Genomic DNA, 12,623 nt, shown 5'->3' with positions numbered 1-12,623 from the left:
TACTACGTATTTATATTTATTTACTTATAATTCATATGTTGCAAGTACGTCATATTTACTTGTAACTCAGCGTCCATGTTGCAAGCACGGCATGTTTATATGTATTTGCAACTAACAAGTACGGCTTTATTATTTATATGCACGTTGCAAGGTATGGCACATTCATATTTAGTACAATCAGTTAAAAGCACTTTCATCGAATTAGTGGAATGCTCAAATAAGAATGCGATACAAATAAAAAGCGTTCAAATAAATATAATTAAGCTGTACTTGTAACTTACAAATAATTCGTTAATAAATGTCAATATATATAATAGCAAGAAATAGGTCGTTAAGATATTAAAAACACAAGTGTGTTCAACACTTTCTGCATTCTTCCTACTGCATTCGTTTTGGTGCCAGGTTTACTTGTAACCTCCCCGATGTGTGATCTAACCCATTCCCACTTTCTAGTCGTTGAACGGGGTAACTATGTGGTTTAAGATGATTGAGCACAATCTTCGTCACGACACTGTTCTGCTCATCCAAGCTAAGTCTTCCACGGCACCCCATTGTGAATTCATCAATGCAATGAATTGACAATATATGCATTATTTGATGACTGTTCATTACGTAATCAAAACGGCCTGGTAACCAGCGTTCGGGAATGCGACATACGTTTATTATAGCGCCCGCAGCGGCAAGAACCTCCATCCAGACAAGATAGTAGTTGGCAAATGGATTGCCACCTATTTTACCAAATACTCTCAATACTACCACAGTCCACCTGTAAATTACTGGTGAAAGAAATGCTAGTACACGATCACTCTGACATTTAGATGTCACGGCTTCGTGAATAGAAAACGTTGAAAGCATTAGGTAAACTATTGGAACGAGCCAGCTTAAAACCATGGTGTCTTGGAAGGGAGCGGCAAAAGTAGACAGTACACCTGGAAATTGAAGAATTATTACAAAATTAATCTACCGGGTCGCTGGGTGACAGAAGGGGGTTTATGGCTGTGTGAAATTGGTGTCACGTGTTTGATTTATTCTGTGTGATAAATACTTGCCGTTAGAATACAATACAATTATACTTATATTGTGTCAATAAATCAAATACAGACATTGCTCTGGTTGTTGTAAAATCAAAAATAACTGATTACCTAATGTGTTCCAATATGTTGTCACGTGATTGCAGACCTTTGTCTAACGTGTTTACATTATTTCTATGTTAAATGTGCGGAAACCAAGAATTACGAATCGCATCGGCAATTTGTCGTACTGTGCGCCAGTTTGTGTGTGACTTTATTAAAATGGTTTGGATAACCAGACGAAGCGATCCCCGTATCCTGCTTCCCATAACCAAGGAAAGTTCCCTAGTGACAACAGAAGGGAGTTTGGTAGACTGGCCCAGCCGTAGCAAATCATTATCATATAAAACAATACAACTGTTTGAGTCAGTGTGTTTCGATGTATCTGTAAAATTGTGTTGGATTTCTAAGTGCATAGATGTGTTCACTGTCACGTTTGCGATCGCCATTATTATTGAATATTGTGATTATTTTGGCTAGAAAACCCTGCGGTATTTTCCGAACGAAAGTGTACACAAATTTGATGCGCCAGTCATGCTAAAAAGGACAGAATTGAAATTTTAGTGTAGTGGTATTTAAGTTGGCTTTGGTGCTGTTCAAGTTCTGCACCACCCCCATCCCCGTTGATGTAGGTTCCAGGAGTCAATGTACTTTATATGTAAACGTTAAACGTATTTATTTGTGCAGATAATATTCATTGTGTCACAAGAGTTGCTAACCTCGAAAGAAATAACCCGATTCGTGTACAAGAATCCATGCCCCCGAAACAAATAAAGTAAACAACTTGAAAACATCTACCCCATTCACATGTTATTTCCAATAAAGAAACCGTGACACACAGACGTGTTGCTAGAAAGTTGCCAAATGTGTGATTTGTTGTATGCTAACTGCATGATTCGTAAAGGTATATGATTCCCTAAGAGTGAGTGACAGCTTGTAATCCATTGAAAATTCCAGATGTCAGCAAGCCTAGCCGTGTGGATAGGTGTGATATATATATACTAATCTTACCGAATGTATTCGCTGTCCAACTTCCGCACATGTCCAACCGTAATAGTTTCTTGTAAACAACAGCGCCACCAGCATGGCTCATAAACAAATGATAAATAACACTGCCAAACAAAAGTGATAATAATGATAAATAGTGCATAATTACAAGTGACGTCACATTCATCACATTCCATTGTAGCCTAATTGTGGGAAATATCAGGAAATACAGCAAAGGCAAACCTGCAATATAAAAATAGAAGCTTTCAAATTTGTGGTTTCGCCCCAGTGCAGGTTCGTTCCAGTCAATATTTGGAAATAACACCGTGGCAGACAGGTTCATACTATTATTTCCTTGGGATCACGTGTTAGTTTGTATACCAATGAATTCATATATGTCTTATGCATATTATTTGAATTTTCTGTGAGATAGGGTGTTATTGTGAACGAAACAGCAATCCGGCCAGCATTATTTGAATATAGTGACTCACTGTTTTATAAATAAAATAACAGTAATGTAACAGTTTGTTATGCTAAGTAGATATCCATATTGTCAGTGAGGTATATTGTAATACTACTGGTTGGGTTGTCTTTTCACTCTATTTGCCAGTGAATTTCCTTGTAAATTAATTTAATAAAACGATTTTATTTATCTTTGCCAAACAATATTCACAGATTTTACTTTGTCAGGGTAAAATGTTCCACACAAAGTAGTTCTCATTGGATGAAGACATTTCATTCTCGATTCAGACTTTTCGTAAAATCATTGTCTGTCTCGCAGTTTTAAGAGCAGCTCCCATCTATGAAATAGGAAACGAATAGTACATGCAACCGTGATACAATCGATGAACTGGGGCGAAACAGCTTTGGGACAAAACGGTACTGGAACGAAAGGGTGATGGTACGAAATAACTGAGGCAAAACGGGTTCAGACGAAACGTCGGGCACTCTCCCTAATATTACATACCACACTGTACGCACGGGTAAATGTTGCTTACGACTCATCGACCAGCACTACTATATTTATGTATAAATAGATGACATCACACGTTGACTACACATAAATAACACTAATCTACGTACAGATAGGTCAGAACAGGTCATATAAGGTGCGTACCAAGCAAACACATTGAATACTCACCATGTGTATATACATTAACCAATTCATTGTGAAGGTAACGCAACCAATAATGTTCGTTAACGGCCTGTATCCAGTCAATATAAAACGGTCGTATAAACGTACACGTTGACACATTATCTATGTATTCTAACGTTTATCCCGATATTCTGCTGAATTATAGAAGCACGGAGGTAAACATGTGTTACTTTGATGGTTTAAGATAGTTGTAGCAGTTGTGTTTGTGATGGTGATGACGGTCAGTCAGCTTCGAGACGCCAGTAGTTATTCGTCAACGAGCGCAGATCACACCTGTAAACACCTTGGCAGGGCGTTTTTGTTTTTTGGTTACGAGTTTAGACATGCGCCGAACGTTAAAAACGAGGTGCACTATTATATACGTCGCTGATGGCGGCATTGTCACTTTGGCGGTTCGTTCACGGTCTTGTTATAGTGCTAAGTATACCCAGCTTTAGGATATCCAATGAGTGAAGTATAACAATACAGATACTAGTAGTTGATTTTCACGAATATGTGTGGATAAACCAAAACTATTTGCTGCTACGTATAAAACAAATTCGTCCACCGCGTCCTACTCGTGTTTTAATTCATTTAGAGGGCGGTGGTCATGTAATATCATGTCAACAAACAATGTAGTAGTATTTTACACGAGTTGTATACGTCGCTGTGAGTCCCATATAGAACAGGACGCGACACGACGACCACCTCCCTTTAACAGCGTTTTATAGCTGTGCTTATATCTCTTTCCGCGCACCGTAGTGGTGTTTCAAAGTTTTCAGGCAAGAAGGCAGTGGTTTTATAGGTTCTGAATGAATTTTTCATTTAACCTCTTCAGAGGGGATGCAAGGGGTATTTTCGTAAGCTGTAATCAATTGTTTTTATTTTCATAATAATGTAATTTAAATAAATAAAAAAACGCAAATCCGTAGACATGGGCAAGGTGTTAAATGTAATCAGCTTGTTTATTCGTCCGTAATTTTTACAAAGATATTATTTTTTTAAGCGTGTAAAGCATTTCTCAAATTAAATGTAGTAATTTGTACGCAATTTCAAATTTTGATTCTTAAACTCAAATTATCAAAAATATTATAAAAATGTAATTATTATCTGTAAAGTGTAAAAAAAAAATACTTTTTACTGTAAATGGTGTAATCATTTTATTTACGTAAAATGCCGTTTTTATTACCTGTAACCTGTACCAGCTACCCCCTTGCCCCCTCTCTTCAGTGTATACCCAAACTTGTGCTTCTTATACCTTGTTTTCCGTTTGAGCATGGAGGTAACAACTTGTCTGGTCCCCTCCCCCAATTTCAACGCTGAGGGCGGTAAGAAAATATTTTCTTAACCGCCCTCAGCGTTGAAATTGGCTGGTTCCCGCCTCAAGTGTCATGGCGTACCAAGCCACAAGAATGATATATAGAAGATAATATTTGGTAATCGTAGTCCTAAGTAACTATTAAAAATAGCTAGACGTTTCGAGCAATGGCTCTTTATCGATAGCATAGAAGAAAATGTTAAAAGGTACAGGTAGAACATAGGAACGTAAGAACGCGCATGAACCATAAATTAGAATCACAAAAAAATCCACAATAGAACAAATAACGCGCCTTAGGTAGTGAGCTCAACAAATGAGTTGAACTGTTTGTTAATACCATGGGGTTCTTTAGTTGCAAGGCGGATTATAGTTTCCTCCTCGACACGCCTGAGCTGATTTTCGTTACCATTGACAACACATACACCAGAAATAGACATATCTGTAATATTATGTCCACTAGAATTAAAATGAAGTGAAACTGGATAATAACGATTTTTCTGTCTAGTTTGCCGTAGATGTTCAGCAAACCGATCACCCAATCGACGAACTGTAGAACCAATATAAAGTTTCCCGCATTTAATACATGAAATGCAATATACAACATTCATGGTGATACAACTGAACGGATATTTGACCTCAACATCTCCCTTGGGACCAAATATACGATTAGAGTCTGTAATAAAAGGACAAGTATTACACCTAGGACGATTACACGGGACAGAACCATATTTCTCAGGGTCTCCCCTTTCACCCGTATGCACCAATAACCTCCTTAAATTTGTGTCACGGCGCCAGGCAGTAGTAGGCATTAGTGGAAACGTAGAACTTGTCTCCTCGCTGGTCTGTAAAATGTGAAAATGTTTGTACATTATGTTTTTAATCCTGACATTTAAAGGATGATACGTAAGTGCCAAAAGTACACGATCCTGATTGCCACGGGAAACCGTAGATCCAATACAATCCGTTCTTGACATTGACATAACCTTGGCCAATGCTTTCCCAGTGACATTACGAGGATAACCCCGTTTTTTGAAATAGTCACATAAATTCCTCGCCTGGTTACGAAAATCAGTATCATCGCTGCAAATACGACGTACCCAGAGTAACTATGAGTAAGGTATGGAGTCCTTCATTCTAGTAGGATGTGATGATTCATACTGTAAATAACAATGTGAATCAGTAGGTTTTGTGTAAATTGATGTAGAAATCCGATCACCATCTACCTTAGTAGAAATATCGAGAAATGGTAGTGTTATTTCTGATATCTCATATGTGTATTGTATGGCGGGATTAAAGTTGTTAACAAAGTCAATGAACTTTAATAACTCATCCCGACTGCTTGACACGGCACCAAAGCCATCATCAATGTACCTGACATAAAATTCAGGTTTAGTGCCTTGAAAGGACGAAAAAATCAACTCCTCTTGATATGACATGAATAAACATGCATAGCTCGGACCAAAACAACTGCCCATAGCTACACTTCGTTTCTGTATATAATGTTTACTATTAAAAGAAAAACAATTCCCGTTAAAAACCAATTCCGCTAGGCGCACCAACACAAACGTAGGAGGATCCTTAACTGCCCTTTTATTCAGAAAATGCTGTAAAGCCAGCAGTCCATCAGTGTGCGGGATAGATGTATAAAGTGATTTTACATCCATAGAAAATAAAAATCTGGGTTTATCCGGCGTGCATTATTAGTATCCTGAACATACGTAGGCTGTGACGCAACAATTATTTATAAGCCACAAGAAGGCGGGAACTAGTAACGAATCCGGCATTCCAATTGGTCCATCACTTTCTCGTTGCTTGTTCTATTCCCCTTGGTTACCTGACGTCAGCGCTTACGCTCGTGGCCGTTCAGAGGTTTCTTTTTACTTTTGAAAGTTGGGCGAATAAAAAACTGTTTCTTTTGTTATAAATTTGCACAAAAACAGCGAGGAATGTCTCAAATATGTATGTCTAAGCAGGCAGTATGTACGACCATGGCTTTATTGCATTGTTATAGACACGCTACGCAGCGAACTCCGCACAGTTCGATACGCGTTACTTATCATCACTGCTAGAACTCATTTGCATATTCGAATATGTTCGAACTACAAGACCCTGTCGGTTAACGAAGTTATGCGTATGTCACTTGGTTACTTTAATCACGCCCCGACTCCGAATAAAATGTTCAGTTAATAGATTAAAATATACATGACTTGCGTTAGAATAGTACAATCCTTTCCTACATGTCAAAGCATTAGTTTCACAATAAATGGCTAACTTTATAAACTTACTAAAACATGTGTGTTCATGGCTGTTAGACGCGCAAAATCGAACCCGTTCAAGCCAGAAATAGTATTGAAATATTCACCAGAATACAAGATAAACGGAAATGTTAGGAAACCCCTTTAAGTGAAATTAGTCTTTAATATTTCTTTCCCAACTATATTCGTTAACAGGATGTTTTTTCTCCCCAGTTTTAGTGTATCACGTGCGCCATTTCACTACAGTAACATTACCTTGCAAAACATAGTCCGCGATAAAATGGTTCGTATTTACATTTTTACTTAAGTCTGACATTAATAAATAGTTCGGATGTCACGTACGTTTTTTTCCCCCACTTTTTGTAGTACGTTTTCAGATGTAACAGCTACAGGAAAATGGCCGTGCGTAGTGAGGTGATTGACTACAAAATTGAAGGCTGCCTGTGGCAGAGGCACTATTGCGTAAAGCGCAAAGGCCTCTGGGAAGGAGATTGGGGTCTGTGCTGTTAAACTCAAAACGGGGCAATGTCCATTTTGCCATTGGATTTCGATCACTGATTGTTTGGGCAATCGACAATACAATTAGGCATATTAGTATCCCTAACTAAAGGTTTATCTATGAAAAAATTTAAAAGAAGCTAATTTCAACTGATTTTGGTAGGTATGGGTATGCACAACTACCAAAAAAAAAGAAGGAGAGATAAGGGTTGGGGAAACTTTTTTATCGGAGGTCAAAGTTCATTGACCTTTGCCCAAATAGCTATGATTCTTGTATGAGTCATATTTCATCACCAGAATGTGGTATATAGATAAAATTGGTGTTAAAATGTGCAGAATTAAAAAAAGGAAGAAGACTTAAAATAGAAGTCAACTTTTTGGATCAAATCTTAACCTCTAAAAATTAGGTCAAAGGTCAAAAAAGTTAATTTTTCCATATAAAATGGCATATAATTGATATTTCAACTACATAATGTGGTATATAGATGATATTGATGTTAAAATGTGCAGAATTAAAAAGGGAATACAATAATAAATAAAAATAAAATAAAAAGAATAAAAACAAACAACTTTGGACTAAGTCTTGACCTTAGAAAATGAGGTCAAAGGTCAAAAATACTCATTCTATCGTGCACATGCTATATTCGTAATTTTTTTTTGATTTTTTTATAAATGACCAACAATCCTCAAAATATTTAAGATGTTAATTTTGACTTATTGAGGCGGTAAGGGGTTATTATTTATCACAATGGTAGGACCTAAGTTACAACATGTTGTAAATTGATGATCATACATGGTGTCAAAACGCACAGAATCAACGGGTCAAACTAAATTTGACAATGACTTTTATACCAAGTCTTGACCACCAAATACAAGGTCAAAATGATGCTGATAATAACTTGAAACTTACAGTAACTATCGCCAACACAAAATAAATGAATGATTATAGTGCTTCCTCTTCATCGCTGTCAATTAGTTCTTCTGCATCTGTGCTATCTGTTCCATTGTTGCAATGTCCACAGCACACTCCACATGCAGATACACATGACATGCCAGCTTTCATGCAGCTGCATCTCATGGTTTGACATTGCCTTTCGCCTTCCTTGCAGCTGCAGCAGATTCCTTTGAGAAGGTTGTCTGGCTCAATACCACCAGAGATCATCTTTGGTTTGAGTTTTCTGTTGGAATCTAATTCCCATCCTCTTCCTTTGGGTTCAAGAATAGAGGTGTTCAGATGCTTCCATATCACAACTTGAAGATGAACACGCAGGGAACGTTGAGCGGTTGCACTTTCCGTTGGTGGTAGATGGTCAGGATCGATTTTTCCCTTGGCTGCTTGCTTCTTGAACTTAAGATAGCGATACTTTTCGAGAGGAGTTTCCCCACAGCCATATGTGATCTGCATTGCTTTTAATCCGGTTGTTCGAATTTTGGAGACGGGTGAAGTGTTACTTGTGAATGTTGTGATGACACTGGCAGGAAATTTGCATTTGTAGAGAGCACATTTGGTATGTCCATGAATGCATGAAACTGTGTCGTTTCCGGACCAGCCATACTTGAAGAAGAACTCCTCATGGTCACCGATGTCTATGGTAGAGATGTTGTAAAGACCACCAAAGTCTGCTTGAAGATACAAGTTAGTACAGTCGATAGGTCTATGATAGCAGAGCAAAATCAAAATATCAGTGTCGTGGGCGACAACAACAATTGGGGAATTAACACCTACGACCAAATCCATTGCAGATCTAACAATCAGTGTGTCACCATCATCCTTTGCTTGGCGTACAGTGATATGCTGTCTTGCCATCTCTGTAGATATCATCGTGATTAAGGCTCCTTTGTTCTTCTCATTTGCCAGGAATACTTCTCTATCACATGACACAGTCCGGAGAAACCTTCTTTCCAGCCATCTGGGGTATATGCTCATGGTCTTTTGTTGATGATTCCTCCCCATAGCCATCAAACACGACAGTAGCATTCTTGAATTTGTTGTCAACATACCTGACATAAGAATGAACTATAGCCTTGATAGTTGCTCCGCTGGCCAATTTTACGTGATGAAGAAGCCATCCTCTATCAACCACATGCTCCTTGCTGTTTACGTTGAGTTTTGTAGCTTTCTCTTTTAGCATCTTGCCAAATTCATGTTTTTTTGGTTTCCTCATCATGCGGTCCATTGTGAAGAGAGATGTTGGGACAGGGGTCAACTCAAATTTGAATATGTCTTCTATACCTTCATTCCTCTCTGCCATGATGATCAATCTATTGAAGAGTAGTGTCTTCTCGATGTAGATTTTCTTGTCCCCTACCTTTACTTTCTTCTGGAGGTCAGCTAGATTTTTGCATTTCTTCGATGTCTTCATGATTGTAACAGGTGACTCATCATCAAGATCCTTCTGCATTTCATATCCTATTCTCACTGCATCATCACAATTGACAACTGACTTGTTGATGGTTATTATCCCATTAGACAGTGAAGCAATGGTGTTGACATCATTTACCTGAAATGAAAAATCACTTTAGATGATAAGAAAATATTTCAAAAATTGTTACTCAAATGTGGACTGTGGAATGTTTTATCTGACACTATAAGTAGATAATACAGATCTATACTAACCTCTATGAATGAGTTGTGAGCTGAAAACCACACAGATATCATCTTGACGCACTGGCTGTCTTTTTCTATACGCTTTGCTCCAATGTCTTTGTGAGTCCTCTTACTCCATTTACCACCAATCAGATCTTCCATCAGGTCGCTTAGAAGCTTTAGATGTGAAAATGTTCCAGCCCATATTTTCACAGAGTTTTCGTTACGCATTCTTCCGCGTGTCAAACTTCCATTTGACTTGGCTTTCCTCGTAAGTGTTTCTTCAATTGTCTGGTCAGAAAATTGTCCTGAAAATTGTTCATTGCTGTAAGGTGTTGTATGATTACCCTCCATGAATGATTCATACACCTGCAAATAACACAAATAGATCTTTAGAATGATAACAAGCAACAATCAATGAAAAAAGACGGATAATGATTTTACTTGTAAAAAGATTGATTGAAGTTTGTTTATGCTAACCTCAGGATAATCTCCTGGAAGTCTGAGCACCTCTTGTAGGTACATGCGTCCAAATTTGGCGTACTGACCATGTCCAGCGGTGGCAAATATACCAATCATCTTAGAAACAGCATTTAGATGTCCGTGCCAATCGTGGAGTCTTTCTGCTAAGATGAAATCTTGTGCTGTTCTTACAAGTTTGTGGTACAAACCCATAGCTTTGCCATTCTTGATGTTTTGTGCAAGTCTTTGAGTGTCTCATCAAGACTTTCTTTGTCACTTCCACCCATCATGTGTTTGACCAGCGCTGCATCTGTCAAGAAGTGTGCTCTCAGTGCCTTTGAGTATGCTGCACCTTTCAGGATGTACTTGACAGTGGTAGGTCCATAGATGACTTCCATGGCTTCTGCCAAACCACTGCCATCCACGATGTAGCCGATGCAGCCAAGGTAACTCTTAAGGAAATGAAATCCTCCCAGCCTCACAACAACTGCCAACTTTTGCTCCTTAACAATTTGAGATGCCTTAATGAATAGAGGAAAATCAAATGTTATTATTGCTGGAGATTTGTACGTTCCCTTGATAGCTCTCATGATGGTGGTGTATACTGTCTTCATGTCATTAAGATTCGCATTGATGATTGGCAGAAACTCGATTGAGGATTTCAGTGCTAGTCCATTGTAGGTCCATTGCATGAAACCCATGAAGTTGGGATGAACGGTTCTTCCCTCTATCCATCCATTGTACCATGGCGTGAAAACCCAGATGGCCACCCAATGTGATAAGATCGTGATCCATGTTGTCGCCAATGTGTTGTTCGACCTGCTTCTCAAGGACTGCCATTGTTGCTGCATTTGTAGTATTAGTATAGTCAATATACGTGTACTTGTACTCCACTGTCTCTTTTTGACTTTCACAAATGCCAAGCCTGAGCATGACATCAATCAGCTTATCTGAACCAAACTTGTGATCAAGGTACAAACTCATGCCAAGCTGGAAAGGCATCTTAGACGATCTTGGGCGCTGTGAAGATATAATATTCTGCCCCGCAACATTTCGCCTAACAGATGAATGAGGCATTAAGGATGTCAACATCAGTTCAAGAGGTTCTGGTAGTTCATACAATGATGTCATTTCTTTAAGCGATGGGAAGTCTTCTTTGCTGAAATTGAGACACTTGATGTCATTGATAATGAGTGAAGCTGCAGTTTTGATGATGGCTCTTTTCTTCGCCTTTTCATCATCAGTTTGCATTTCATGGTAGTCGCGGATGATGCATGCTGTACAGCTTCTAAAGCAGACAACATTCTTCCTGCACTTTTGGTTAGTTATGAATATACTATCACTATAGTATCTCTCAAGTGCTTCTTTCAAGTATCTCTCATGGTACACTGGAGTGTCATCGCCTGCTATCATCTTCATCTGGTCATATAATTGGCTTACTGTATACACTCCACTCTCCATTTCACTGTCAAGCCATCCGCACAGCTGGTAGAAGGCATTTTCCTTGCAAGCATCTACAGGTATGCCTGGTTTCTAAAGAATAAACAAAATGTTCAAGTGTTTTGTTTATTTGTCGTGAATTTTTAGGAATCAACAATCTGCATAATTATTCAATACTTTAAATAAAAGATGAATTTAATAGAGAAGGAAAAGAGAGACGTTATTTATAAATAATAAGCCTTGACAAAATGGTTAAATGCATCTTTGTAAATATGAAGATTTGAATAAATTTCATACACTGTGACATACTTTACAATTCAAACGGATCTTTAAAAGCATATGTCTACTGTATAAATATAAACTTACATTACAGCGACCTGGAACGTTGTTAAGGGTGCAGTAGCATTTATTATGATAAACAGCTTCTTCTGCTATAAGATCTGCCATGCCTTCCAAGCGTCCTTTCACAGCCATTCCCAGACTATCATTTCTTTCAATTGCGATTCTCAAAAGGGATTGCTTTAGTGTGATAGTTGATGCTCGATGTATGGTCCGCTGTCTATCAGGATGTCTTTCATCAAAATGGATGTCCTCGTTGCATATGAAACATCTTTCACTGTACGGAAATCGAGTTGAACCCTGGCCTGGAAAATATTATTAGGACAAAGTTAGCCGCCATCACACGTAAATGACCCTATGCCCTACTAGTACTAACATTCAAAATTGAAATAAAATAGTTTTAAAATTAATTTGGCTTCGGGTCTTAATTAAATTTATATGAATCAAGTACAAAGAATAAATATATATATAACTTACCATGATCTCTGCCATCATTTACAGATTGTGAAACTTTTTGTCGTTTATTTCGTGG

General features: G+C 38.1%; 1 protein-coding gene across 2 annotated transcripts; it reads right to left on the bottom strand.

Moving 5' to 3' along the window:
• LOC102805895 (progestin and adipoQ receptor family member 4-like) lies at positions 1-3,518 on the bottom strand. Of its 2 annotated transcripts, XM_085501756.1 has the most exons (3): positions 3,199-3,518; positions 2,082-2,182; positions 1-929 (listed from the first exon to the last, which is right to left on the bottom strand). In XM_085501756.1, exons 2-3 carry the CDS (start codon positions 2,161-2,163, stop codon positions 379-381), a joined length of 633 nt encoding a protein of 210 aa, XP_085357882.1. In that variant the 5' UTR covers positions 2,164-2,182; positions 3,199-3,518; the 3' UTR covers positions 1-378. The 2 variants fall into 2 exon arrangements, with proteins under 2 accessions (XP_085357882.1, XP_006817127.3); XM_006817064.3 differs by lacking the exon at positions 3,199-3,518 and having other exon boundaries at positions 2,082-2,287.
• Between the last annotated feature and the right edge of the window lie 9,105 nt (positions 3,519-12,623).

This window comes from Saccoglossus kowalevskii, chromosome 7 (assembly GCF_978046115.1).
Source record: "Saccoglossus kowalevskii chromosome 7, keSacKowa6.1, whole genome shotgun sequence".
Classification (NCBI taxonomy): Eukaryota; Metazoa; Hemichordata; class Enteropneusta; family Harrimaniidae; genus Saccoglossus; species Saccoglossus kowalevskii.
This window is presented reverse-complemented; position numbering and strand designations above follow the sequence as displayed.

Bases quoted from the DNA above. Each gene is read 5' to 3' on its own strand.
- LOC102805895 (XM_006817064.3), bottom strand. From the start codon at position 2,244: ATGAATGTGACGTCACTTGTAATTATGCACTATTTATCATTATTATCA. The intron at 930-2,081 runs GTAAGATTAGTA...TTCAATTTCCAG, and splicing joins TTGGACAGCGAATACATTCG to GTGTACTGTCTACTTTTGCC.